The sequence below is a fragment of the Sabethes cyaneus genome, chromosome 2, assembly GCF_943734655.1.
Source record: "Sabethes cyaneus chromosome 2, idSabCyanKW18_F2, whole genome shotgun sequence".
Taxonomy (NCBI): Eukaryota; Metazoa; Arthropoda; class Insecta; order Diptera; family Culicidae; genus Sabethes; species Sabethes cyaneus.
This window is the reverse complement of record NC_071354.1, coordinates 35,968,008-35,992,789: the sequence shown is the minus strand read 5'-3', so window position 1 is coordinate 35,992,789 and position 24,782 is coordinate 35,968,008. Positions and strand designations below refer to the sequence as shown.

Genomic DNA, 24,782 nt, shown 5'->3' with positions numbered 1-24,782 from the left:
TTCATGTTTTCTGTCTACAAAAGTGGCGAATTCTGGTGCCATCTTCTTCTTCTTCTTCTTCTTCTTAAGCATAGAGCCGGGGTGGCTCGTGCTGTTTCAAGCACTCGTCTCCATTCAACTCAGTCTTGGGCCACTCGTCGCCAATTTCCTAGTTGTCTCAGAAGTCGCAAATCGCTTTCGACCTGGTCCCCCTGTTCCTGATGCCGGTGGGGTTGTTGAAGAGGACTATTTTCGTCGCACTGTCGTCCGGCATCCTTACGACGTGTCCGGCCCACCGTAGCCTGCTAATTTTCGCTAGATGTACTATGGGAGTCTCCTCAAGCAGTGCCTGTAGCTCGTGATTCATACGCCTCCGCCACTCTGCGCTTTCAGTTTGTACTCCGCCAAATATCGTCCACAGCACTTTCCGCTCGAACACGGCAAGGGTGCGTATAACCTCCGTGAGCAGCGTCACGGCTTCAAGTCCATAAAGAACTACCGGTCTGGTGCCATAGCACTAGTGAAACATAAAAGAAAAGCGAAAAATTCCGACACTCAAGCATGGATGATAAGAGCAGTTCGATCACTCAAGCTATACTACTAAAGAAGGAAGTGCGGAGTAGAGCAAAATACCTGGATGATCTCACAATAGATCAAAATGCTAGTCTTACATGAACTTTAAGTAAAATTTATTAATATATTCATAATAAATTATGAAATTAACGAGTTATAACTTTAACTTAAGAGATTCTATTTAACCATAAGCAGCCATAGGGTTTTTGTAATTCGATTACTTACTATAAACGTGTTAAAATCTCAAAGTGATTTTCAGGCAAAACAATGTTATTGTAAAAATCTTTGCTAAATTACTTTTTAAATGAATTTTGGTTTCTGTTTTGTTGTTTAAATGTTTTTTTTTAATTTTGCGAGCATTTTGTTCAATTTTCCATCCCTTGCCTTTGTAGGACGATCATCCTCTGGAATGGCATCGATGATGGACGAGATGGCAAAAACTCTGGCACGACGACGGGCACAAGCAGAAAAGAAGGAGGTAATCTACCTGCAACAAGACACACCGGCCCCAATGAACCACTGTATGTTCTAAATTATTTAATTTCTTTTTCGAACAGCCGGACTCCAACGACGATGCCGGGGGCCAGTCGTCAACGCGCCAGCGGGCGTGGGAGAAGTCAAGTACGCTACCGCACAAACTGGGCAGCAGCAATCAAGCGAACGCGAACAGCAGCAACCTAAGTGGTTCCGAATCGCCAAAACCATCGCGGAAACGATTTGGCAGCGCCAGCGAAGAAACGATACTGAAGGTAACTTTTCTCATTTCGGTTTTTTTTTCGTTCGCTTTTCCAAATTGGGAAGTTTGTATTGTTTGTTACCCCTGACACTGTTGTTGAAATTGTTTTTAGCAAATCAATGGAGATAGCTTTTCGCTGCCCAGCTCGGTCGAGCTGGAGAACTTTAAGGAGGAACTAATGCGGGAAATGCGAAGCGAAATTGCCAAGGCAAAGCAAGAGATCATAGAAGCTATTAAATCCGAATTCAACCGGAGGTAAAAATGTTGTCTTTTGACAGACGTGTACTGAAATCTATTTGCGAAGGCTGGATAGAGAAATTTAAAATGCTAGAATTTGGATCGTCGTCGCGATCAACCGGGGTTGGACCTTCTTGGGCAATTGGGGGAATGAGAGCAAGGGGCGCTATGGAGAGACACAATTTAACCCAAACTACGTTGTATAATGCGTAACCGACCGACCGCCCGAGGGTTAGCTTTTTATAGGTTCTAGACTAACGGACGGGTACACGTGCACACCCCGCCCTAGAATTTACACCCTTTTTTATTGATGATTCCGTATGCGGTGCATAGCAATAGTGTTAAACGAAGCGATCAAAGGTTGAGCAAGGAGGAAAGCTAAATATATGGAAGTATCATATATGAAATTATAAAATTTGAACAATTGATAAATATACAGCTACGTTAGAAGCAGTAATTACCGAATATTATCGAAGTAAAAAAAACAGCAGCAATTACAATTTCATTGGGTAAAACAACAACAAAGGGAATATTATCAGAAACAACAATAACACAACAGCAAATGCTAAACGACTTATCAACAACAAAATATATCTTATCCGGATTAGAAGACTTCAAATAGGGCTTTTAACCTGTGAGGGAAACGAAACACACACATATAAATAACACTAAAAGTATGCTACATTTTTTATTCGGCGTCTATAAGAAAACCCCCGTTCATAGGAGGCGACAAACGGAGTTAGTTAAAGTCGGTTACAACAATAATCTCGTCATAGAATTAAAGAAAAAATAACAATACAATTTACCCCGCGTTTCACGGAAGCGGCAGAGAAGAAGGAAAAAAATGTCACCCTAAGCAAAACAAAAGGATCGTATTTGACTCCATAGAACCGAGTAAAACAATTGGAAATAAACACACTGACCATTCATATTTAATCTAAAAAAAACAAGCTAAAGTATCTAGTTGTACGACGTATGAAACATAACACAGATAGGTGAAGAAGCAAAAGTAATTAACATTAAATTCATGAGCTCGGTAACTCACACTCTGATCGATGTTTTATAGTTTTCGTTTTGCCGTTCAGTTTTTCGACTTGCTGTATTTCTAATCTCATCTTCATTATTAGCAAGTGTAACGCGTGTAATTGTTGTTGTTCGAATCGAGGGCGCCTGAAGAGTCCTTTAACAGTAACTAACGGATGACGAGAAGAACCTTACGATGGATCCTGTTACAGAAAGAAGCAAAAAAAAACAAACCTAATTCGAAGTTTACTGTAGATCTAAAAAACGCATTACAAAATAGCAACACACAGCCATTTTTACACCTTAGAAAAGAAGTCAAACTATCATGAGAAGCGGCTATAATCTAACCTAAGCGAATAATGTGACATCAAATTTACACCATTCTACTACACGACGACGTTCGTTGATTGGCGATCGCAACGACATCATTTCCACTCGTCCTTACGTTGTGTAATAGGAATCCCACTTCGGCCGTGTTTTCATGCTGTGCTAAATCAAGCGTCGAAAAGCCCGGCAACAGAAGAAATACAGGAAAATCAAACGCATGCATTTAGTGTGTAAATAAACTAAACTATGATTACTAATTATTACTACACAAACAAAGCGGAAGCGGAAAAGTAGTAGTGTTCAGCCAATATGCATGTTTACACGAAGGTCGGTCCCCTGAACAGAGAAAGAGAAAAAACAAGGCATTTTCAAAGAACAAAAATGCCAACTACCAGTAATCGGAAATTTTGCTAGAAAAAAGTGGAATTTTACGGAAAGTATTTCACACTCGCATTGATTGGTATTATTGTATATTTTTTTCTATTGGCATTTTGCTATTTTTTCGATCAACCAACTTCGAAACGTCGAATGGAAATTTTAAGTTCGGAAAGTTTTACGATTTAATTGAAGCAGCAACGCCCTCGACAGAAAGCATTTAAACAAAGCCAAGTAATAAAGTTGTTACTTTTCCTAAAGCTGGCTGCAAATCTGTAATACCGCTGGTAATGAACCAAAATTCTGTCTGAAATGTCCCAAGCCAAACTGTTTTTTTCGGTTAAGAATGCAGAACATAAGTTCGATCCAAATTTACATACTTTTACACTGCTCACAGAAGTGCTAAAAGCAGGTAGACTTTGTAATTATTTCCCACAAGCAAGCAATTGGCTATAGGCAAGGCACACGTTAGAAGCCGAACTTATTTATTGCAGAACTTAGAATGTATAGAAATATTCGATGCAAAGCACTGTCAACAGAAGCTCTGTTCCACCACCTACACTTTTAACTAATCCTTTGTTTATTTTAAGCATTTCGCTGTAATGTCGTTACAAAAATAGTAGCTCTAGGCTCCTTTTATATTGAAATTATAATATATCAAACTTAGGCGCTTATGGGTGTGTGTAAAATTGTGTTGATGATAGCGGATATTGAAGATAACAAAAGAAAAAAAACTGAGACGTGATCTAGAACGGAAAATGGAAAACAGTTCAGCGCTCTGTGTTGTAGTCGGGAATGCAAATCCTAAGCAAAAACTTTCACACAGTATTAAACAATACTACTTGTAATAATTTAAACAAAGAAAAAATCGGCATTTTGCTACGTAAAAAGCACATCACAACAGTCGAAGGAAGCTGCAGAAGGATGGCATTCCCTGCCTGACAAGCGACGTTGAAAGACACGAAAAAGGCATCCCTCTCAAAGAGGGCGGGCGCTAACTTTTTCCGAACCGAACTGAAATTGGCCATGTATCGAAACTACTTTCGTTATAATAGTTTTTTTTTTGTGTATAGGATTTAATCTATTCTTGCTTACTTTTAGCCCCCCACTTTTAAACGTATCCTCATCAAAGTACTAACTTATTCCTTTGTGCTATAGCGACATAATGAAATACGTCTGGATGCCAAAAATTTAGTCATTTCGTTTTACGATGCAGATGCTTGTAATCCTGCTTTTATTGCGCGCCTCTAATTACAAACAAATTCATGTGCTTTGTTCATTTTACTTTGCGAAGGTGTTTATGTAGTCTGTATATTTAAAACAAAGCATGTATCGAAATCCAATGCTTTACCTATAAGCTTCCTACAAAAAGCTACAAATGAAATACAAAAAAAAAGTAATAGTAATATATTATACCAAATTGTGTTTTGGACAAACATTGTGCGGGAAAAAATCAAAATCTAAAATTCCAAATTCGGATGACAAACTAAGAGAGATGACCACGGGAAACAAATTGTGAATAACGGATATCTCTTATATAATTTTGTGATTTTATGTTTACTATTTTATTTACATTATAAATATATACAAGACAGAAAAAATAGACACAGAAAAAAACGAATATGAAGTAGAGGTTTACTAACGATTTACTACGTCAAACGAAATAGTGTTTTCCGGAAAACAGAAAAGAGGAAAGGTCGATTGCATCGGAGAGCAACAAATATTGTTACTAATAAATAGCCTCCCATAAAAAAGGGAGAGAAATACATAAACACACACACAAACCGGACACACACAGTACACACATACAAACACACGCCAACAACAAAAGGAAAACATGCATAGATAACCTAAATTTTTTAAAAATTAACGATAAAAAATATTGCGATTAATAAAAGATAAAAAAGAAAACATTGAACCGTGCGTGGACAGTGTTCCGTGATGGAGCGGACGAATCGTTGGACGACCCGTTTGAAGATGTCACTGAGTACAGAAGAAATCCTGCATTGACGACGAGAATAAACAACCACAAGTTTTAGCAGATCATGACCACGAAGTTTTTCTAAGAAAAGTCTCCGTCTCTATGTCTCAAAATGCCATCAAAAGGAAGATATTTCTACCAGCAAGAACTTCTCTCCACTCTACTCGGTCCTGGGAAACTCGCCAATTCGTTGCGCGTCTGCCACTCGTGGTTCATACCCCTACGCCACACTCCGCTATCGGTGTGTACTTCGGCTTTTCGGCTTTTTACGGCAACGTATGCTTCTTGATCGAAGCGTCTTACGGAGGAAAAAGTAGACTCGACTTCTTGCTTGAATGTGTCGATGAATCTCCCTACTCCTGTTATTGTCGGCGGTGACCAGAGATTCCAAATATACGAACTCATCAACTACTTTCAGTTCAACGCCGTCAATAGTCACGATCCGAGGCAAACGTTGGTTTCTCTGGAGCCTCTTCCTACCACATATTTGGCTTTCAACGCATTGATTTATAACCCAATCCTCCTAGCCTCCGTTTTTAGTCTAGTGCAGATTGCCTCCGCTGTCCCAAGGTTTCTAGTAATGATCGAGAGTGCCCCCCGAAACACGCACATAGCACGTCACTCGTTCCAGGATAGCTTTAATCAGCCGCGTCAGTTTGTCCGGAAACCCGTACTGGAGCATTATCTGCCATAGCTGTTCGCGCTCGACTGTTTCGTATGCTGCCCTGAAATCCACGAAAATATGATGCGTGAGAACGTTGTACTCCCGACATTTCCGAAGGATTTGTCGGAGAGTAAAAATGTGTTCCGTAGATCCGTTGAAATTCGATTGCCTACGTGTAACGTGTACGCCTACGGTAACAGTTTGTCGGTCATCCGCCCGTACCGTTTATCGGGAGAAAAACGCCGTTCAAGCAACTACGTGAAACCGCGAGTGTCCGTGCGAGAATTGTGGAGATATAATTCGGTTGGCCCGTTTGTTCGCCGTTTGTCATCTCAGGCGGGGCACATCGTCGACAACATGTCTGCAATTACGCAAATCGACGTCATATACCGACCTGTCAACTGCCTTTGACCAAAACGTCCACAAAACCAGCAAACTTGGACCGAACGGTGACTTGGACCACTATCTCGTAGTAAGCAAGATCCGCGCCCAGTTGCCCAACGTATTCAACCAACAAGGAAGATACGACTGAACATTTGGCGGTTATCAGCGGAAGGAGTTGCTGCAGAGTACTCTCGGAAGACTGATGAGCGGATCGGTGGACATCTCGGAGAGAACCTGAACGAACAGTGGAATACAACACATCCACGACGCGATCAGTACTACAGCGCGGGAAGTGTTGGGTACTACTACAGAGACTATAGGTTACAGAGACCGCTAAATTTCGAATCAAAACGGAGAGTTACTTTTATTTGTTATGATACTGTCTGTTTTGATTCAAAATTTAACGGTTTTTGAGTGCTTTGTCGCCTCTGTAACCTATTGTCTCTGTAGGCACTACTGCTGCACCCACTTTCAGTGAGTGGTTTGACGCCGAGTGCTAGCGAGTGACTGATGAGAAGAATCGAGCCAGAAGTCACATATTGGCTGCAACTGTGACACGCCAGAGCAGAGAGAGATACCGAGATGCTAGAGCTGCCGAAAAGAGACTTCACCGTCGTAAGAAACGTCAGCACTGGTATCGCGTTCTTGTGGAGGCGGAGAATTGCTTCGAGAGGCACGATACGAGAAGCTTCTTTAATGCGATCAATAGAATCAGGAACCGGACCGTGCCAACTCCTGTGGTGGCTAGGCGTTGGAAACAACAAGATGGAGCGCTTCACAGAAACAGGATAACGATTGAGGATGATGGACAAACTGTGAAACCACCAACTTTGGACGAGACGAGTTGAAAAACGGCTAAGCAGCTGGACAGGACGGCATCTCCGCCGAACTTTTGAAAGTCGGGAGCGAACGGCTGTATTGTGCAATCCATCAGGTTATACTAAAAGTATGGACTGAGAAGGAATTACCTACGGACTGGTTGGAAGGTCTCATATGCCCTATTTACAGAAGGGGCCATCGACTCGAATGTAGCAATTATCGAGGCATTACCCTCCTCAATTCTGCATACAAAATTCTCTCCCGCATCCTGTTTCTCAGACTGAGGCCGTGGCAGGAAACCTTTGTTGGCGAATACCAATGCGGTTTTCGAGAGGAACGCTCCACGACGGACCAAATGTTCACCTTGCGACAGTTCCTCGATAAATTCCGGGAATTCAACTTGCACACCCACCATTTGTTTATAGACTTCAAGGCGGCGTACGATTCAGTTAAACGAAGGGTTAGACAAAATGATCGGGACAGGCAAAATTTTGATGAAATTCAAACGGCCACAACTTCTACAAAATTGGACATTTTTAGATGAAACCAATTGCCTTCGACGGGAAAATTTCTGTAGTTTTTCTAAAATATTTCGAAATTCGCAATAGCTAGCGGACACCGAAGATATTCCGGGTTATCTGGGGGTATGTCCAAAACAGATTTTTTTCATCGCTTGTATCTTTTTGTGTCATGGAAATTTTATACCGTGACCGCTCCTAATTCTGCGCAGCTCCTAATTCTCCGCATTTTTCTTAATATATGTATATTTCAACATTGTGCATAACTATGACCATTGTGTTATTGTTTTATAAATGCCTGTTGAATATCACGCCATTATTCACAAAAGGGCCATAATATTTGACAGCGAAATAAATTAAACTGAAACTGAAAGTATTTTATACGTCAGAAAACAACGTCGTTAGCGCCAACGCTAAAAACTGTCATTTTAGAAAATTAACAAATTTATGATCGACATTCCTTGCAATGATCAAATTACCCAGCATAGTTAGAAAGAATAATTAGTTTTAGTCATGTTTTAGACAAAAAGAGTGATTGCATGCCTTGGTTTCGTTGGAAAAATGCGACGCAGTAGTGCGCAGATTTAGGCTCAGATTTTTTATTCATGTTCCAAATTCTGCGCAGTAATGTATCCTTCGAAGAAATCGCGAAAGAATACCTCACCCAAATGGCTGAGGTATAGAGGCATGAAAATTCAAGTAGAACCTTTAACTTGCATTGATTGGAATCCTGTGTTGCGACTCGGGGTCCGTACGAGCGCCAATTTATGGAACTATGCTTTCTGATTTTTTTTGAATGTCCAACTTCAAGGAGCTATCAGGCAGTGGCGAAGTGGTTTCTGCATGAAAACATAATTTTTAATATTTGTCTAAAATGTAATATTCAGTATGCAGAAAACCCGAATCAACTCGCCCTTCATGTTAAATGTTGTTGTAAAATTTTTAAAGTAAGCCAATCAAAATGATAACAATATTGCTGTGCCACCTAGACAGCACAAGAACGCCAAATCATGGATTTATTTATGGTAATGGCTAATACCGGATTTTTGACATGCTTTTAGCGTATAAAGACATAAACAACATGGTATGAGTGTTTATAGTTACTTTTTAGGTGCGCAGAATTAGGAACAAATATGCGCAGAATTAGGAACATGGGCAAGAGAGTGCGCAGAATTAGGCACAGTGGATAAGTTTACAAAACAAAAAATATACGCAATTGTTGGTCGACTTTTAATTCCCATGTTTTTTACCAGATACTATAGACCGTAGCACTACACGTTGCTGCTATCGACGCTATTAATTTAAGACTAGAATATTTGTAATATCGGAAGAATCATAAAAATGTCTTAACTGCGCAGAATATGGTACGTTCACGGTAATATTCATATTATATCCCAAAACTAGATTCTATTTCCAGTCGATTGGCGGAAAAAGAGCGGAAATCTGACGAGAAACAACCAAGTTACGGCCATTTTCGTAGAACCATTACTAGTAACATCTATTGCTCCGGCCAGTTTCAAAAATGATGCAAACCATATCAATAGCATCAAACGTTAAGGTTTTATGAGCCATTGACACTGGAAGCATTTCTAGGTCCGCAGGTCCAGGTTCATGGCAACCCTGTTCCAGGTTCTAGGTACCCAGGCGGAAGTGGTCGTTTTAGGGAAAATTCGAAATCATATCAATTAGGGTGTCGAACTTCAGGATTTTCAACCCTCGTGAATTTTTGAATTTGACAGCCATGTTGTAATGGTTTTGGTTATGTTTTAAAATGGTCATAGAGGTAGCACATTACTGGCAACATTTCCAGAACTGATTTTAATAAAATGGCCGTATCTCAGTTGTTTCTCGTCGGATTCCCGTTTTTTTTCACCAATCGACTGGAAATGAAATCTAGTTTTAGGATAAAATATGAATAATAATAAATTTTCATGACAGAAAAAGATACAAGCGATGAAAAAAATCAGTTTTTGATATACGCCCAGACAACCCGCAATAGCTGCGGTGTCCGCTGACTATTGCGAGTTTTGAAATAATTAAGAAAAACTAGAAAAATTTCCCCGTCGAATGCAATTAGTTTCATCTAAAGATGTCCAATTTTGTAAAAGTTGTGGCCGTTTGAATTTCATCAAAATTTTACCTGTCCCGATCATTTTATCTAACTTCTGTACGTGTTATTGAAATAAAATGTATACTAGGTATGCCGTTTTATTTGTTTATAGCGTATATGGATTTTATTCAGTTAATACGAATATCAAGAAGTTTTTTGTAAGTTATGTTCTTATCACAATTGCTTTAAACCTGTAAAAAGTTGCACGAATAATACTCTAGTTAGACAAAGAAAGCATTGCATACTACAGTCACTTGAAAAATAACGTTTTTGTAAGTTATTTTCAGGGGTGCGAATTAAGCGAGGGAACGTCGCTCATTTCAACTTTTTCCCGATTTTGAGCTCCCGCGAACACAACGCATATTCACTAGCTCCTAGCTGCACTGCAACAAACTTTCCTTTGGCGGCGTAAGCAATAGTCTCATAAAGTCATAACCAAGCTAAGATAGCTTGTAAAGGAATACGTCGGCCTCCAGTGACCAAAGCAAGAAACAGAGAACTACGATTTCATTTTGAAAGAAAGCCACACATGATTACACTACTTCCGTCGATGCCGAATATTCCGCTCCGAATATGCTTGAATGTTGTTAGTTTAAGTTTAATTTAGGTGTGTAGCCGTACTGGGGCAACACTACCGAGTCTCGCGATGGGGCTGCCATCTTATAGTGCCGAGACTCACTATACCTCCTTCCCGGTTAGTATACGACCTTAGTTTCCACCGGGGTTGGTTACCCGATCTCCGCTAAGGTTGCTCGTATTCCGGCTGGTACCACGAGGAGGTCGGGATCGGAGTTGCTGGATAAGAGGCTAACGACCACTATGGGGTCTATAGTCCGCATTATCCAGCCGTTTACCAGCCTGATTACACTACAGCCGTAATAATTAAAGCGAAGGGCGTTATCGAAAGCGCCTTCAATATCACGAAAAGCACAAAATACGGTCTCTTGATATTTGAGCGTTTTCTCGATTGACTTCACTATGCAGTGAAATGCGGTTTCTGGAGATATATCGTGTTGGTATGCATGTTGATTTCCATGTAACGGAGTTTTTTAAAAACTCATTACGGATATAGTTATCCGTGATTTTCTCCATCAACTTGAGAAGCGTTGATGTCAGACTTATTGGTCTGAAAACTTATACATGATTTTCTCTTTCTTATCTGCCTTAAGTACGCCTTTAGGTATCTGCCTACTTTCCGACGATTCCCCGGGATATGCCCAAAGGTGAAACCGGGAGCTCGGTAATTATAACGCTGTCCATTTTCTGTAAGAAAGTGGGTAGAATATCTGGTGATTTTATTGGTACAAAAGAGCTAAGTGCTCATTTATTCGAATACTCGAATCAGCGTGCAAGCAGAATCGAGTAGTCTGGCAATTATGTAACGAGACTTTCTTAACATTTCTTAACACTTTACACTCTGCATATAAATAAAGGAGGATAAAAAATAATGATAATCATGCAAATAATTCTGAGCAGCCAATTGTGTTACATACAGCCAAGGACTGTCCACTACAATTTTTTAACCACCCTTATTCTGCGAGTCACGTGACTCAATACGACAATTGTCATTCGCCGCGACTCGCTACGGCGAGTCGAGTTACCTAGGTGACAACCGTGTCACCTAGGTACCAAACCCCTGTCACCTAAGTAACAAACCGTATCACCTAGGTGACAAAGCGAGTCACCTAGGTAATAATTGTCACCTGTATTCGCGGGGACTCCAAATAGTCACGTCACTCGCCTCGCAGAATAAGGGTGGTTCACCCTGTTTCTCCTGTCATCACCACCGCGAGGCTCCCCTGAAGCGCGAGCCTCTGTGCGACCACACAGGTTTGCCGGGCTAAACGCCGGCTCTGCAGTGACGACTATGCAGTGAAATCTGTTCTCTTGAAGAAACCCAGGAATAGAGGGGTCCATCGTGTTAGATGGTTCGACCAGCCGACCAGGTTCGACGATTGGGGAACAGTGCGAACAAATAACACATTTCACATTTGTGATTGTAACTAATTTGGATTACAGGTCGGACTCGATTATCCGGAATACTGAAAAAAAATTCACTCCGGATAATCGAATCTTCCGGATAATCGAGCTATATTTTTTTATATTTCTATTAGATTATTGAACCAAAATCGACATGATTATCTTTATTTATTGAATATAGTACATTAGTACACGAGACCAAATAAAAAAATTAAACCCAAATTGACTAAATTAAATGAACCACAAAAGAGATTGAATTCAAATTTCTTGTTATCTGTTGTAGATCGTAGTTGGCATTTGTCAAACGTGAGAACTGTCTTGCTTAAAGTGTGCATATTGTCTGTCCAATAAACTGGTGTAGTTCCCATTTAACACTATATCTATTACTATAACTGGCTAAAATGTATCAAGTTTGGCAAAACAAGTCTGGAAGGCTTGTTTTCTCATACTTTTTCTAGAATAAAAAAATGAAAATTATGACTTCCGGATAATCGAGCCATTTTTTCCGGATAATCGAATTACGGATAATCGAATCCGACCTGTATAACCAAAACGACTGAAATTTTTTTTCAGACAAGTAGAAGGGTAATAACTTACAAATGGATTTTGTTTATAGTTGTCATCAAAAACGTTTTAAAATGTTGGAAAATAAGCGTCTCACTGTAGGTGCCTTTCCCGTACTCGGGTTTGATTTTGAACTTCATGCTTGAGTAGTTTATAAATATTCACCCTTATTCTTGTTTTCGTTCGAATGATATTCGTTCGAAAGTTAAGCTGATCCGTATTCTTGTTTTCGTTCGAATCAATTCGAACGTTCGAACACCCTTTCCTTTTGTTCATTCGAATATGAGAATAGTGCTTTCCGATTCGTTCGAAACAAACTATTCGTACGAATGCAGGATACGACCGTAAACAAGAATAAAGGTGATTGATTTGTGTCTACGTGCATAGCCCTTGGGCAACGCAGACAAGCAATTGGTAACCCTTGGGGCTTCAAACTCAAATACATAAACTGATTGTATAAGATCAAATATCAGACCAAAACTTGCGAATGGTTGTCTAGTTCGATGGCAGAAGGGGGGAGTTTTGATTGGTCAGATTTGACGAAGCAGAACCACCTCGAAAGGATGTGTCTGATGGCAATATCTGGAGCATTTACTACAAATGTAACTGTCGTCTAAGAAGCCACTTTCAATATCAATCCTCTGCATTTTCACCTGAAGTAGGAAGCTCATAGATGTTCTTATCAACTACCTGCGACTGTCTTGGTGGTGGCTCCGTTGGTCATACTCGATTGTGTGCCCAACTGGTCGCACCGTACAAAACTTTTTCAAGTCAATTTCCTCCTGGAGAGGAGTGGTTTTTGAAGAACAGCCATACAACCGTACAACCTGGGTACCAGAGACGATTATCTCTCTAGCTACGGCTGAATTTTGTTAGCTTCAGTCCGTTCTAGCTTGAGCTGTTTAGAGTGAAGGGCTCTTATTTTACATTCTACTTAATCGAAATGGGCTTAATCAAAAGGTATGTGGAATCAAGGCTATTAATGTGGAAAATCTCCATCCTGTGCTTTGTATTTATATTCCTGATGACAATTTTGCTGTCGGGGTATGGGAGGTCTTGATTCTTTCGGGATTTTCGAACATCCCGGTTTTTGGTGCATTAAAATATGAGAGCACTACTTTCCGATTCATTCGAATACTTTCCGTTCCAAACTATTAATACGACTGTATGATATGGCCTGTATGAAACAACAAGAAGGGTGTTTAACACGCATATACAGTCATCCCAGTATTATGGGCCAGTTAAGCATGATGTTGCTAAAAAATTATTGGTAGAAACACAGATTTAAATAATTTACAGTTTATTTTTAACTTAATTGGTTATAAATCTTTCATAAATTGATGTCTTGTAGGCAATCTTGTTCCAAAATCCCATACTTTTTTGCAGAACAACAAAATGTAAGCATATCCCATTCCCAGTATTATGGGCCACTTTTAAACCTGGTCAGAATTATGGGTCAATGTTCCCAGTATTATGGGTCAGTGAAACAAAATTGGTTTTATTTCGAGAAAAATGCGCGCGCTCTTGTGTGTGTGTGTGTGTGTGTGTGTGTGTGTGTGTGTGTGTGTGTGTGTGTGTGTGTGTGTGTGTGTGTGTGTGTGTGTGTGTGTGTGTGTGTGTGTGTGTGTGTGTGTGTGTGTGTGTGTGTGTGTGTGTGTGTGTGTGTGTGTGTGTGTGTGTGTGTGTGTGTGTGTGTGTGTGTGTGTGTGTGTGTGTGTGTGTGTGTGTGTGTGTGTGTGTGTGTGTGTGTGTGTGTGTGTGTGTGTGTGTGTGTGTGTGTGTGTGTGTGTGTGTGTGTGTGTGTGTGTGTGTGTGTGTGTGTGTGTGTGTGTGTGTGTAATTCTCGCGATTTAGGGATCTTGTTGTATCTTGTACTGAACTCAGCAGCTGTCTGAGTGAGGTAAGGTTAGATTCAATTTTAACTTCTTTTTCAGGAAGCTCATCAAACTGATTCAATCTATGATGAATGGCACTAAATATTGTGTTCGGTTTCGAATGGATTGTCAAGTTCATTCGAATTACACAGAGGGCTTCATTAACGTGATGGTCCCTATGGCAAAACAAGTATACAAAAAGCGGCAAGCTAAACGGATACGATAGGCAGGACAAGTTGCAAGAATGCCGGACAACTATTCTGTAAAGATGGTATTTTCTTCAAAACCGGTAGGAATAAGATGACCAGGGGCGCAGTGAGCAAGATGGTCAGACTAGGTGGAGCGAGATCTGGCGGAGAGTACACGGAGTCCGAAGAATTGGAGAGCGTTGGCCCGCAACCGAATGCATTGGAGAAACTTTGTTCATCAGGCTTTGTCTTAGGACGGCTAGCTAACTAAGTAAAGTAAGTAAGTTCAAGAAGAGGAGAAGTATTTTGTCCTAGCGTATTAGTTTTGGATGGTTTCCAAAATTAACGCGGAACTGTACTATACGGTAGATTGTGATCCCTTGCAACTTCCTGGACTTTTTCGGTTTGTCTTACTAGATCAAGAGCGTGATGCCATATATCAGGATCAAAGTGCTTCAATTTCTGTATATTGATTTTCCTTGCACGTTTTTTCGTTTTACTGAAAACAAATTACAATTTTAGGCAAAAACAGCGAGTACTGTTGATCTATATGCTTGACCCATAATACTGGGAAAAGTTAATTTTGCTCCCAGTATTATGGGCCATTGTTTAACTTCGTATATTAAAGCGGAAAATGAATTTTTCTAGGTGGTTTCAGCGTAATTCAATGAATTCATACCTATTCCTTCGATTCTCATCCATTACGTCACTATTCATCTTATAATTACGTCACTATTCATCTTATAATTCACTACCGATTTTTTATAACAACCGCAAAAATAACAACAAATCGACGGTCGATTGGAGCCTACTGACAATTATCGGAAAACTAGGAAAATTAGCGCATTGGAACTAAGTGTATTGCTGTCAAGCATGCAGCGGAATGTTGCTTCTGTCTATTAAACTCATACTCGATGGTTAAATATTAGTTTTCTATGTATAAAACTAACGTAAAGTATAGACTGGTCCATAATACTGGGTGGCCCGTAATACTGGGGTGACTGTATACGATCGTTGATTGGCCTCCATCTAATGACACACATCATCTGTTTGCCGAGTAACGCGAAACCAACACCGCGTTTCACCTTTCACCGCCACTATAATCGATGTGTCATTAGAGAAAAAGCCCTTCTATTGATGAAAATAATAAACTGTGTTTTTATTGTTAGTAGGAAAACACCGAAGTTTTTAAAGATTAATTTAAAGATGTTAAAGACCGATATTGCTGCATTTTTGATGCAACAATCGATGGATAATAACGATTATATTGTGTTGTATAAGGCTGTTTTCTCTAAATCAAAGTTTTGTTATAGTTCCGAGTTCTGTAATTTTTTGTTACAAATTCAAAAGTCCATACCTTTGTACATATTGATAAGAAATGTGATTAACAAGTTGATCAATTATATTTGCTATGTTACTGAAGAAAAATTCATGTTTTTTGTTACATTTTTTTCAAATGCATAGCGAAACGAAAGAAAAACTTTCAATCATGCCTTATCAAATCACAGCTTCGCGCACACACTCGAACAAAAAAAAGTAGCACCCGTCATTGGCCGGAACCGTTCGACGAAAGTAATAACACATGCATTCTCTCCCAGCAGCGGCAGAAAAAAAAGAATGCGAGAATTAACACGATGACATCATACCTTTGCTGCGGATTTTTTTTTCGCAGCAAAGCTCAACTTTTGAGCAGCCAACACAGTCCTATGGGTAGCGGCGACAAGCGCCGCGCCACTGCACTGTCATGGATCTCTGGCATCATCACCCATATAAGGTCCAGCCGAATGTTTTTGCCGTGCTATTTTATGGTAATTTGAACCATTCATCGGTGAAAATTTTTCACTCATGACACTTAATTCTTTCTCCTTTTCGAGACATTTGTATTATTTAGATAGAAGTTAGATCATTTATTGAATCACTGCATATTTTTAGATCATTTCAATCTCACCGGTGCAATGTTACGTATGTTAGCAATTTTATGCTATAATTTAATTAGGTTTACAGTTCACACGCTGCTTGTCTAATTCATTTTCCTTGTTTGCACGTAAATGTGGGAATTCTTCTAAGATACTCAAACACAATTCTTAATTATTCGTACAATTGCTGTATGAAGTTTTACGTCCTTACTGAGTTGCAAACATGTTTTATTTAAGATATTCGTGTATAATCCTGATACCACTTCGAATAACAGATAAGGATGGAAACATACAAAAAAATTGGTTTATTTTCTCGAGTGTCAGATTATTTCCAAATGTGAATTATGTTAAAACCCTTTTAATTTAGCTTTGGGATTAAAGTATGCTTTTGTACCCTACTGGAACAATATAAACTAACTTACAGAGGAGAGCGGTTAGTCGTAGGAAATCGATTTACTTGAGATAAATGGAAAACAACACAACCAAAAAAATACTACGATGAACCACTCCATCTACCGTGAAGGTTATCGTCATACTAGGGACTGTCATCTTTAGCGTAAAATCATGCGTTAGGTTGGTCTCACGATATGCATAGTAAATTAACGAAAGTATAAGCTAAAAGAATTATTATTGGCATTATGGTTGGAATTTCAGTTAACCGTTTACTGGCCGCTCAAAACAGACACGGTTAAAGAGCAACACCCTAAGCGCCAAATAAAAAAAATGAGAGTCTAAAATTTTCAGAACTATACAAAATTTGTACAAAATGGAAACACTTTTTACCATAGATTTACTAACTGTGTTCAAATGTACCCGCTTGATCAGATTGCGTTGAATTTTTGGTTGATCAATTGAGGGATGATAAAGTTTTCAGGTATGGGCAGTGTTTCTATGCTATCAGTTTTATTCAATGGTGCGGTTATAGAGAAAAAGCTCTTCTGCTTTGTTGAACTAATCTAAATACTTAAAAGTGAATGTGAATATGTATGTACATCCCAAGTAACATTTTGGGGTTTATTACATTCTTATGATAACATTTAAGACCAAAATTAGTCATGAAGACCGCCATAAGAGTACAATAAAACTTACATTGTTGCTTGGGATATGATCGGAACAGGCAAAATTTCGAGAAAATAATACAATTTTTGATGAAACTATCTAGCGATCAGTTCTTCTCCGGTCCATTTCTTCCACTGATCTCTTGGCGTAATGGGCCAACGCCAGGTCGGGCCTAAGGACCACACCGTCCTTCGCGTGATACTTCTTGATGTAGACAGTAACTTCTAGCAGGTACTTCATAACTGTACCTATACTTCCCCATTCACCACCGCAGGTGCCGAGGGAAAGAACAGTGGCTTTAACATACCCTTCTTGCTAATCGTCAGCCACAGACGATCTTTTTGGGGACAAGCTGTTGGGGAAGGTAAAGCACCTGGTTCCCTGCTGGTCGTTATCGTCCAACGTCAAGTAGCTATTGGCATCCATTATGACCACGGCGTCGCACTTCACCGGAAAATTTTTTTTCACCAGCGCCTTCAGCCGCTCTTTCTAGGCAATTACCAGCCTTGACAGACGTTCCCATAAAAAAATGTCTTTTGCAAGGTACTTGTTCACCGCTTGTTCGGTTGGACCGACAAGCGTGTGACAGTGCCACACGATGTCCAACTTTTTCGCTCTGGGGTGGAGCTGGTAGTTCGAACAAAGTATCGAGCGTGGTTGCTAGACTGTTTTCTTCGCAATGGTTGCTACAAATCAACTGATAATGATATAATTTTTTTTCTATACACAACACGGTTGTTACGATTAGCGAAACATAGGTGGATTCACCACCAGGGTAATCACATGAAAAATAAGGAAAAGGGACTTTGTTTGTCGCTGTCAACGGTTATCATCTGTGGGAGGCGCGCGTTCGTTTCCTTTGAGTCTCTTCCTTACATGTATTTGGTCTTCGACGCATTTATTTTTAGCCCAATCCTCCTAGACTCTGTTTTCAGTCTGGCGTAGATTGCCTCAGCCGTCGCAAAGTTCCTGACTATCAAAGTATCAAAGTTATCTGCAAAACCTAGGAGTTCGCTACGATTGGTGAAAATCATGCCTCTCATTTCGATGCCCGCTCGTCGGATCACCCCCTCAAGAGCGATGTTGAACACCATGCAGGATAAACTGTCACCTTGTTTTAACCCTTGCCGTGTCTCAAAAGGACTCTAGTGTTTCCGAGATACGCACAAAACACATCACTCCATCCAACGCATCTCTGATCAGTTTATCCGGAAAACCGTATTCGTGCGCTATCTACCATAGCTGGTCTCGATCGATTGTATCGTATGCCGCTCTAGAAATAATAAAGATGTGATGAGTGGGCAAGTTGTACCCCCGACATTTCTGTTGGATGGTGAAAATTTGGTCCTGCGAACCCCCTTGAAGCCCGTTTAATAATTCCCTACGAAACCTTGTGACATCCAGCGTAACAGGATTTGGTGTGGACCTTATAGGCGACATTTACCGCGATAATTGCAGCAGTCAAGTCAATCACCTTTTTTGTAGATGGAAGAAACCAGGAGTTTTGCTAAATAAAAATCCGTAGTTCTGTGTAGCACGGAAGTAAGGGTTACAATCTATAAAATTTAATCAAATTTTTGATTCTAGTGAAAGTTTAACCGACATTTGTGCTTTATTTGAAGGTTTGTTAGTTTTGCTAAAAAGTGTAAATTTATTACAACTAGAGCTTTTTTACACGGATGAACCTCGCTTCATTTCGCCTAGAAATGTGCCAGTTTTTATGGTGTAGGTACTGTTCTTGATTGTATTTAAAAGAATGCCAGCCACTACACCGCGTTGACCCTTCGTTTTTTGTTGTCTTTTTAACGTTTGTTAGTCGTTTTCCGTAATTTTTAAATCAGGTTTTCTGGCATCGTCTTTGCAGTGTTTTTTTGTCATTTTTTATCATCTTTTGCAGTGTTTTTGGTTGGATGGCGTCATTTGTATCTTTTTGGCATTTCTTGTCGCTTGTTTTGCTGTCTTTAAATTTTCTCTTTATTGCCTCTTCTATATCTATTTATAGACTAATCTCATGTTTTTAGTCTTGACCTTGAAATGCGGTCACACATGTATACTAATTTTTGAAACGATGGTTCTACAATTGATGAAGGGACGGTAGGGGAAAGAAACGCAAATTTTCTTTTGTGAAGGAGGGGAAAGAGCAGAAAGGTGAGGAGGCGCGGGGGAGGGTATATTTGGTAGCTACACTTGTGCAATGCTTTTGTCCAATGCTGGAAGGTACATGGGCATGCCCTGGCGGGTGTTGTGGGTTCGAATCCGATTATAATCTCAGATTATAGCTTGGTTCGATCCATGTACCTTCCAGCATTGGACAAAAAGAAGGAGTCAAAACGACTACTTCTTAAGCGTAGCTACCAATACCGTCCCCCCTCCCCCCGCCTCCTCACCTCTCCGCTCTTTCCCCTCCTTCACAAAACAAAATTTGCGTTTCTATCCCATACCGTTCCTTCATCAATTTTAGAACCACCGTTTCAAAAAATATTAATCTATTTATAGTCTTTTCGTCGTTTTTTATTGTTTTTTTTTTGACATTTTTCGGAGTTTTTGGCGTCTTTTAATTTTATTTTTGTCGTCTTTCGCCTTTTCTTCATTATCATTTCGCATACTTGTCTTCCCTTCTCGTCGCATCTTTTCGCTGGCCTTTTGCTACCTGTTCGTCATCTTGATGTCATTTATTTGCTGTCTTTAAGTTGTTTTTTCGTCGTTTATACGGCATCTTATCTCGGCTTTTTCGTCACCTTTTCGTGGTCTTTTTGTCATCTCTTTGTTGCTTTTTTTTCGTGTTCGTCATCTCATTGTCATTTTTCTATCATATTTTTATTACCTTTTCATGGTCTTTTTGCCATGTTTCCATCGTACAGGGTGGCAACTCAATCTGTGATTTCAAATTCCTGGTTTTTTCCCGGTTTTCCTGGTCGATTTAAAAAAAAATTCCTGACTTTCGAACATAACACAAAATTAGCATCAAGAATGGAAAAATACAAGTTTTTTGTGTGTTGAATATGTATGCTTCTTGATCGTAGCGTTTTGCGAAGGGCAAAGCAGGTCCAATTTCCTACTTGAATACGCCAATTAATAATATTGCGCAAAAAAAGAAATGTGCGATATACAGTGAAGCTGTTCAGAAAATCTTCAGTAAAAGTTGACGGAGTACTCTAGAGAAACGTCAGAACAAACCACGAAAGAAGGTTCGGTTGCAAATACAAACTGGAATAGAAATAACTTTCTGATTACTTAGAATAGCCTGTTGACAAGGCTGAGCCAATTCTACGGGCACCAATCATCGCTTCGAACGTCTCTGCCTGATCTAAAAAGTAAATATACGTGTAGTCATGCGATGAGTAATTCATGAAGAATGAAGAAATCGTTGCAGTGGCCAGTCTAGGCTGCTGTCGAATTGCTGTACCGGAAAAATTGTAAACTCTACGACTCTAGAGCTGCTCTCGGAACACCTCACACAACTGCTGTTCGATTTATTGCATTGGTAGAATTTCAGAGAAAGTTCCTATATATAAATTTATTCGTTTTATAATTAACCGCACTATTCGTGATTTGAAAACAAATGACTTTGTAATATTCTTCAAGGCATTAAGAATGTTTTGCTAGTAAAATTCTGTAAGGTACTTCCTTTTTGCGAGGACACTGAATGAAGATTCTCTGCCTCCACAAGTTTTTTCATTAGAATTTATTCATTAACATTTGTTCTCGTTTAAGAGATGACATGATAAATTCTCTTCGCGTTCTAAAACTTAATTTTTTTTAAACCGAAAACCCGGTTTTCGAAATACCCCCCGGTATTGGCATTTCTATTCAGGAGTGCAGGTTTTCTTTTATTTAAATGTTTTTGTGACGTTTAATTTCCCCCATCCAAACCCTCCCATTCCTCCTGATCCTTTTCCCTTCCCAGCAGGTAAAGTGATGATAAGGTAAAAGCAGCGAGGCACAAATATCCAAAATAAATATGAAGATCGTGCCACCCGAGCCAAAAATTCTGAAACCTTTTGAGGATTGAAACCACCCGTTTCCAAAAGTTAACTTAATCTAGTACGATTAACTACTTTAAAGAGAAATTTCGAACTTATTTAAAATTTAAATAATTCTGTAAGTCGAATTGAAAGGTTACTATTCAATTTTGTAAAATTAAGAGTTGCGGAATGTGGCCACAGATTACTTCACAGACCCTTGCCCAACAACTTATCTTGCCAGTTGGCTCAACGGGTAAGAAAAACTAGCAGCTTGTAGCTCCAAATACTGGAACTAATCGAGGTCCAAGAGGCTTACGAGTCTCGGAGCGAATTTATACCTATAAAAAAGAATTTCTGTCTGTCTGTCTGTCCCTATGTTCCTTTTAGAATCGAAAACTACTGGACCGATCGGCGTGAAAATTTGCATGTAGGGGTTTTTTGGGCTTCGGAAAAACGATGGCAAAAGACCCCTCCCCCCACTAAGAGGGGGGGCTCCCATACAAATCTATACCTATAAAAATGGATTTCTGTCTGTCTGCCCGAATGTTCCTTATAGAATCTAATTAGAAACTAATGAACCAATCGGCGTGAAATTTTGCATATAGGGGTTTTTGGGGTCAGGGAAGGTTCTTATGATGGTTAGAGACTCCTCCTCCCACTAGGAGGGGGGGCTCCCATACAAATGAAACACAAATTTCTGCATAACTCGAGAATTAATCAAGCAAATGGAACAAAATTTTACATGTGGGTCTTTTTGGAGACAAGAATTTTTTCTATGGTGAATTGAGACCCCTTCCCACTTTAGAAGGGGGACTATACAAATGAAATACAAATTTCCTCATAACTCGAAAACTAATTAATCAAATGGAACCATATTTGGCATGTAGGTGTTTTGGAGGCATGAAATTTTTTCTATGATGAATTGAGATTTCTTACCTTTTTAGGAGGGGGGCTCCCTTACAAATGAAATACAAATTTCCTCATAACTCGAGAACTAATCCAGCAAATGGAACCAAATTTAGCATGTGGGTGTTTTTGAAGACAAGAATTTTTTCTATGGTGAGTTAAAACCGCTCCCCACTTTAGGAGAGGGGGCTCCTATGCAAATGAAATACAAATTTCCTCATAACTCGAGAATTAATTAATCAAATGGAACCATATTTGGCATGTGGGTGTTTTTGGAGGCATGAATTTTTTTATGATGGTTTGAGACCCCTCATCCCTGTGGTAGGGGGATAAGGACTATCATACAAATAAAACAGAAATTTTTGCGTAACTCAAAAACTAAATGAACTCGAGAAATTTTAGACTCTTTCACAAAACATTAATCAATAACAATACCACCAAAAACTATTAATAGTAACATTAGATAATTCAGCGCGAGACGGCCACAGGCCGCGAGCGTTACCGGTGACCTGCTGTCGGAAGCGCCGGCCACTGCGGGGGGCAGCCCCCCGTAGAGATCACCTCTATCTAGGTTTATTTATTTTTCTAGATCTACTGACCTCTATTACTTTTTTTCATTTGGGTCACCCCTGCGAAATGGTACTTTCTACGAAAAGATTTTCCGTGAAATGGTACATCCCGCGTAAGGTTTTTCGCGAAATGGTATTCTGCGAAACTCTATATCCCGCGTTAGGGTCAACTGAGAATTGGTGTTCCGCAAAATGGTATTCGGCGAAAGGGTTTGTAATGATGGTGAATATTTAAATGCTATCTGCTTTATTTTATCAAGCTAAGCAATGGGGGGAGTTGTTTTCTACTTTACTGTGAGGAAAATTTGTATATTAAAACACCCATGAACACCCCAGAAACTTGCAAAACTCAAGATTGTGACAAAGGTCATCCGAGATTCACGATTTATGTACAATACAGTTTAATTTGTGTGTTAATATGAAGTTTGTCGAGTCAGCTAGTCAACACTAAATATTACATCGATAATGTTTTAAAGAACCATTTGCACCATATTAATTCCAACAAGATTCTGCACCTTCTCATCAGGCGAAAGCTACACAGGCTTGGTGTGAGGACAATATTCCGGATTTTATTTCTTCGAAAGAGTGGTCTGTCTCTTCGTCTGATTTGAATCCTCTGCACTTCTACGGATGGAGTCAGATGCTAGGTAAACTAGGGAGCACCAAAGGGTTGACTGTGGTTACTTTCAAGTAACGTTTGGAGAAGATTTGGGATTAAATATCTCAGGATATCGTGCGTGCCAGTTGTAACGCTTTTCAACAACGATTGCGGCTGGTAATTAAAGCTTTGGGAGAAAGATTTGAATTAAACTACTTTTTGCCTTTCTACTATATAAATATATAGTATAAAGGTATAGAAATCACTTGGAAAACCGGAAATGGAAAGAAGGTCCTGCGGGCCGAATGTCATATACCATTCGACTCAGTTTTGAAAACTGAGCATTTTCTGTGTGTGTGTGTGTGTATGTATGTGTGTGTGTGTGTGTGTGTGTGTGTGTGTGTGTGTGTGTGTGTGTGTGTGTGTGTGTGTGTGTGTGTGTGTGTGTGTGTGTGTGTGTGTGTGTGTGTGTATGTGTGTGTGTAACGCTTTCAATCTCACTCACTTTTCTCGGAGATGGCTGGACCGATTTTAATGTTCTTAGTGTCAAATGAAAGGTCTAGGTGTCCCATAGATCGCTATTGAATTTCATACTGATCGGACTTTTAGTTCAAAAGTTATGTATAAAAATACGAAAAATATGGGACTTTATTATCTCATAGGTCCCTTAAACGATTTGAACCAAATTGATTGCATATGAAAGGGGAGCCTCTAAAAACCTCAACTCCCAAATTTCATGACGATTGGGCTTGTAGTTTAAAAGTTACATAAAAAAATGTGAAAAATAGTATTTAAAACATATTTTTGTAACATATAAGCATTAATTCAATGTAAAACATCACACATTTTATTATTATTTGAAAATTACTGCTGAGATCTATCAAACGAAACCGAGTTATTTAAAATCGGACGGTTCATTCAAAAGTTATTCAAACTTTAACACTTTAGCACCGTATATTAAACCGTTAAAACGTGTAAAAGCAAAACATATCAATCAAATGTTGATTGTATTCAATGTGTGTGATGTATGTGTGTATGTATGTATGTATGTATGTATGTATGTATGTTTGTATGTATGTATGTATATGTGTGTATGTGATGACAATTTACAATTTTGAAATTAGCATTGAAATTCAAGAAAAGTAAGAAACATGTCAATTGTCTAATGTTTTTGAAGCCTCTTAGTGGAATGTGGAATACGAACTCTGAAATTAAAGAAAAGAAAAATCTTTTTCCGACTAAATTCCTCTATTTAATATTTATTCGCGACAGATACGTATACGCTTCGAAATAAGACACTGATGAAGCTTGTACGTATCTGTCGCAAATAAATACTAAATACAGTAGGATATCAAATTTGGCAACCAATGCCTAATTTTGTACGATTTGTTTTCGTTAGTGACACTTAAAAAAACAGAAATCTTATGTCATGTATCA

At 39.3% G+C, this 24,782-nt stretch overlaps 1 protein-coding gene across 4 annotated transcripts in view; it reads left to right on the top strand.

The window, feature by feature from the left end:
- Window positions 1-5,133, top strand: part of LOC128733573 (protein enabled) — a 75,466-nt gene extending 70,333 nt beyond the window's left edge. For all 4 annotated transcript variants that reach the window (XM_053827244.1, XM_053827243.1, XM_053827242.1 and 1 more), the window contains exons 8-10: window positions 945-1,030; window positions 1,110-1,301; window positions 1,401-5,133. In XM_053827244.1, coding sequence (XP_053683219.1) covers window positions 945-1,030; window positions 1,110-1,301; window positions 1,401-1,547 — 425 coding nt within the window. In that variant the 3' untranslated portion in view covers window positions 1,548-5,133. The remainder of the gene's footprint in view (window positions 1-944; window positions 1,031-1,109; window positions 1,302-1,400) is intronic.
- The last annotated feature ends 19,649 nt before the right edge of the window (window positions 5,134-24,782 follow it).